This window comes from Herpailurus yagouaroundi, unplaced genomic scaffold (genome assembly GCF_014898765.1).
Source record: "Herpailurus yagouaroundi ecotype Mexico unplaced genomic scaffold, PumYag 67702, whole genome shotgun sequence".
NCBI lineage: Eukaryota > Metazoa > Chordata > Mammalia > Carnivora > Felidae > Herpailurus > Herpailurus yagouaroundi.
In genome coordinates, this window is record NW_024420501.1 from 3570642 (window position 1) to 3576082 (window position 5441).

The 5441-nt window shown below is 50.8% G+C and overlaps 1 protein-coding gene across 1 annotated transcript; it reads left to right on the forward strand.

The window, feature by feature from the left end:
- The first annotated feature begins 19 nt into the window (after nt 1-19).
- On the forward strand, nt 20-1180 carry HAPSTR2 (HUWE1 associated protein modifying stress responses 2). Its single transcript, XM_040468570.1, has one exon. The coding sequence runs from the start codon at nt 202-204 to the stop codon at nt 1042-1044; it is 843 nt and encodes a 280-aa protein (XP_040324504.1). The 5' UTR covers nt 20-201; the 3' UTR covers nt 1045-1180.
- Nucleotides 1181-5441: the final 4261 nt, after the last annotated feature.

Consider the following 5441-nt stretch of genomic DNA (forward strand, 5'->3'; position numbering starts at 1 on the left):
GGCCTCGGGGCCCCGCCGCCCGCGCGACCGCCCGCCGGCGCACGCGGAGGAGGTGGCGGCGGCCGCAGAAGGAGGAGGGCAGCGCGGAGCGGGAGGTGAGGCGGAGGTGGAGGAGCAGGAGCGGGAGCGGGAGCAGGAGCAAGAGCGAGGCGGAGCAGGCGGCGGCGGTGGAGGAGAAGAGCGGCCAGGAGGAGGAGGAGGATGGAGGAGCAGCCGAAGGAGGGCGAGGCCGAGGTCGCGGAGCACTGGTTCTCCAAGTGGGAACGCCAGTGCTTGGCCGAGGCCGAGCAGGAGGAGCAGCTGCCCCCGGAGGTGGAGGACGAGGCGGCCGCCGAGGCAGCGGGGCTCAAGAGCGAGCAGCAGAGGCTGTGGCACCTCTTCCAGATCTCTGCCACCGCCGTGGCCCAGCTCTACAAGGATCCCGGCTGCCAACAGCCAGGACTGTCCGTGTGGGACCCCTTCCAGAACGCGGCCATGGCCGTGACCAGTCTCTACAAAGAGAGCGGGGACGCCCACCAACGAAGTTTTGACCTGGGCGTCCAGGTTGGCTACCAGCGTCGCATCAAAGACGTGCTGGAGTGGGTGAAGAAGGGCCGGAGCATCATCCTCCGCGAAGACCTCATTAGCTTCCTGTGCGGCAAAGTGCCCCCCGCCCCGCCCCCGCCGCGCACCCCCAGGACGCTCCCGAAGCCGCCCGCCTCGGCCGCCAGCCCGGCCGCCGCCACCGAAGCCAGCTCGGCCGTCGAGGTCGACCTGCAGCCTTTCCACGAGGCCATCGCCCTGCATGGCCTCAGCGGTGCCATGGCCAGCATCAGCGTGCGAGCCGGCGCACCCGGGTCCCCGCCCCAGGCCAGCGGTGTCGCCGGCAGCGTGGCCGGCGGCGGGCGCTGGAAAAGCAGCCTCCTCGAGGACGACTCGAACCCCTTCAACGCCGAAGAACTGGCCCTCCGCCTGGACAGCGGGGGGACCCGCAAGCGCCCCTCGGCCCAGTGCAGTGACAGTGTCACAGGCTCCCCAACCCACAAGCGCAACCGACTGTTCTGAACGGCATCGTTGGCCACCAGCCACCATCTTACTTGAGCATTAACTCGACCGTCAACGTGCTCGGCGAAAGGACACTCGCGACCGTCTCTCTTCTCCAAGTTCAACAGAGATTTCTGCCAAGTTCGCCGTAAAGAAACTTTTATAGCCAAGCTGATTTTTTTTTTAATTTTTTTTTCAACGTTTATTTATTTTTGGGACAGAGAGAGACAGAGCATGAACGGGGGAGGGGCAGAGAGAGAGGGAGACACAGAATCGGAAATAGGCTCCAGGCTCTGAGCCATCAGCCCAGAGCCTGACGCGGGGCTCGAACTCCCGGACCGCGAGATCGTGACCTGGCTGAAGTCGGACACTTAACCGACTGCGCCACCCAGGCGCCCCAAGAAACTTTTAAAGTATTGTACAAGAGGCCTCGGATGACTCTGACTTTCCCAAACATCTAATCCTAGCAGAGAACAAGTATTATGTAGGCAGAGAACAAGTATTATGTAGTCGTTTAGCAAGATCAGAAGAAACCAGAAATATTTGGTCAGAGCGGGAGCCTGGTTTATCTTGTTCACAGTTATATTCCTTAGCACCGAGCACAGTTGCTGGTGCTCAATAAATGTTTGTTGAGTGAATAAATGTGACCTTATTTAAAATTCTTAAAGGGGAAGGACTAACAGGTGTTTACTTGGTTGTAGGATACTTTTATCCGTTGTTGTTAGGTTCTTTGCTTTAGCCGTTTTTGCCAGTTTGATTACATGTTATCAAAACGTAAAACTTGGCACCTTGGTGAAATCTGCAGCTTTCTATTTTTGCTCCACTTTACTATGCACATAATTTGTACAGAGTGTCCAAGTCATACATATTAGGCAGTGAGGTGCTTTTTTCTTAAAGAAATAGCTGCTTATTTTGGTGATTGTGTGGTGGTGCAAAGGGGCCCTGTTATGATTGGGCAGGTAATACTTGATGCTGAGTCAGTTCAGTGCTCTTTAGGAGAATTAAGCCAACGATTGAGATCCTGAGGTCAAAGATGGTCGTCCTGGTGGCCCAGTGGTGCTCCTTGTTCCTAGGAATGTAAAAAGTTCCTTTTTCTGTGGTTACATCTTTTTGGTGATCTCTGTTTTCAATTGGAAGACGGAGTAGTCAGACTGACCTGGGTTTGGTATAAGGATGTGGCGGGACACAACTAAAAGAGCATGAGCTTTGTATTAAAAGGACCAACGGTAGCACCCCAGGCCCACAACTTCACCGCATGATTTTGGGCAAATCGCTTCGTGTCGGTTGACCTCCGTTTTCCATCTGTAAAATGGAACTGTGTGTCTCCGACAGGAGTCACGAGGATGAGATGATGTCCATATTTTAAGTAGCACGGTGCTTGACACCCACAGGTACTCAGTAAATGTTCTCCCTTCTCTATAAATAAAAGTCAGTGCAATGTTAAAGCCCACTATATTTTAGAAGAAGCCAGGAAAACATTCATTTAGAAATCAGAAAGGAGAATCTCTGTTTGAACAGGAAACTACTGTTCTAATAGTTGAAACTTGTCTAAATATCCCACGTCTTGTATTATAAGTGTGTGTAGCTCAGGAGTACCCAGGATCATCACTCTGCATAGTAGGGCAGCCTTGGAGTTCCTGAAATTGCCTGAGGGATCCTCCTTACAACTGGAGTCCTGAGAGATCTACCTCCCCTGGCTTGAAAAAATACAGGGGCGGGGGAATACAAATGGAAAAGATCTGGAACTGAAAGTCCTTAGGGGTACCTAAAGGGTCAGTGTGGTTCTGCAGAGGGGTGGGCTGGAGGTGGGGGACGCGGCAGTGAGGTTGCCGAAGGGGTGGTGTCTCCCCCAGGCTCTCCCCAAGCCAGCATATATCGTATTGTCGATGATGAGTAATATCTTGGTTTTAGGTTCGTATCACAAAGTTGTTTCCGTTTCATTAGCGTGGCCTTTGGAGTAGATCTGTAAGCAAGCAATGCATTAAAATAATACGATAAAATAAAGTGAATTCCCTGATAGGATAAAAACTTGCCATTGAGGCACTCCCCGCGTAGCTAGGCACTGTACTAGGCCCTGAGAAGGGATGTAAAAACAAACAAACCATAAAAACAGTCTTTGTCCTCAAGGAGCAGATCCTAACTTGGAAGGTAAATTAATGTAGTCAAAAAACACTTCTAGTTGTAGGACAAGCACCTAAGGACTGTGCAGAAGAATTCAGAGGACAGAGGCCTTCCTTGCCAAGAGGGTCGCAGCTTCTGGGGGAAGTGGCATTTGAACGGGGCCCAGAAAAAATGGGTACAAAGGGCACAGGGAATACCAACAGGGGAAGGATATCTAACAGTTTGAGAAGGAGGAAAGCAGTAAAGTGTGTTTGGGGGATCATAGGAGCTAGGTAGGGGAGGCAGGGGCCCAAGTCTATCTGAGGGTCTCAGATGCCTGGCCCAGTACTTTAGATTCTCTCCTAGGGCAGGGGATGATACCACCCCCTTAGGAAGATGGCGGCAGGCCTGGATGTCCAGCAGGGAGACTCTGGAGCAGGGATAGCACAGGGTATCCCTGTAGGATGTTCTTTTTTTTCGTTTTTTAAACATGTTTATTTATTTTGAGAGAGAGAGAGAGAAGGGGCAGAGAGAGAGGGAGAGAAAGAATCCTAAGTGGGCTCCATGCTCAGTGTGGAGCCCAATGAGGGGCTTGATCTCAAGACTGTGAGATTATGACGTGAGCCGAAATCAAGAGTCGGACCGACTGAGCCTCCCAGGCGTCCTTCCCTGTGGCGTGTTCTTACTGGGGACATTGCCCTTTGGTTAATCAGGGTTGTGGAGACGTTTACCTTGATAGGGCTTTCTCTGGGAAGCCTTTGCTCAACTCCTACCGTCCCACACCTCGGCCAGGTAAGAGGCATCTCCAGTGTGTTTTCTGTACTGCTTCTTAAAGACTGAGAAAGCCTTCAGTTCTAGCTATAGAATCTCTTGGAGGGCCAGTCTTGAAGTAACACAATAGCCGTGACTTCCCTTTGCTAGTTCTTCCTGCTTCTTGTGTTCCAGAACCTTCCTCCAGGGGAATCATTTGGCCGTCTGGGCATGCAGGACTGCCGGAACGACGGAAACTTTAAATGTTTTTATTATTTTTTAAAAAAGTTATTTTGAGAGAGAGAGGGAGAAAAAAAGCACGAGTGGAGGAGGGGCCGAGACAGAGGGAGACAGAGAACCCCAAGCAGGCTCCACGCCGTCAGCACAGAGCCCGACGTAGGTCTCGATCTCACCAACCATGAGATCATGACCTGAGCCGAAAACTAAGTTGGACGCTTAACCACTTGAGCCACCCAGGTTCCCTAGCGACCGTGGTAACATTAACAGGTAGGTATGGAGAGTTATAAGAAGGCATGTCAGGGTGAGGGAAGGGACCTCATTTGTTTTGTTTCCTTCTGTAATTCTTAGTGCTGAGCACAGCGCCTGATCCGTCTGGGTGCACGGTAAATATTTATTAAATGAGTGGATGAGTAAGCCCCCATCCAGACTCAGGCAGAGTTGTCTCCCTTCTCCCTTCTGTTTACACACTGCCCAGGAAGGGCACCTGAAGCCCAGGCTCGAATTTCTCAATGATTCCTCCCCTGCACACCATTACCCATATTTCCAACTATTAGATAAAGCTTTTGGAAAAGTGGTCAGTCGCGTGACCACCTCCCTTGAGAATGTCCTCAGTGCTTATGAAGTTAGCAGCTCCAGGTGAATTAAGATGTCAGTAGGAGGGTCCCTGATGTGACCTGCTTTCAGGAGGAGGCCTCAGTGATTGTGATGCACGGTGAAGTCTAAAGTTCCTGTGCTCCCATTGTGAGATTTGTGATTGATTTTAGGAGCTAATTGGTATGTCTGTCTGCCTGTCTGTCTGTATATATGTTTCTATCTGTCTATCCTGTGTCAAAAGGCCTGAATAAGAAGAAGGGGTTGTTGAGACAATCAGCAATCCTATGACCTTAACGTGTAACGCCACTGGCATCCCAATTCCCACGATACCATGGCTAAAGAACCACAGAGAAGTCTGAAACCCAAGGGACCCCATTGTCAGATTTGTGACTGATTCAAGGAGCTAATTTAAGATAGATCATTGTTGGTGAAATTTCTGTGCAGGCTTCAAGTGATTCTCTTTGTTTGTACTTCTTATCTTTATCATCACTTTGCATCTCTCTTTTTTTGAAAAAGTTTGTTTGTTTCAGTAACCTCTGCACCCAACGTGGGGCTTGAGCTCACAACCCCGAGATCAAGAGTCACATGCCCTTCCAACTGAGCCAGCCAGGCGCCCCTCACTTTGCATATTTCATAAATTTTCCTTTGAGGAGTACAGATGAGAAGACTGAGTCAAACACTTGTTACTAAATAAAATTTCCTCCTTTTTGCCCTTTTATAGGAGCCTGAGGAAA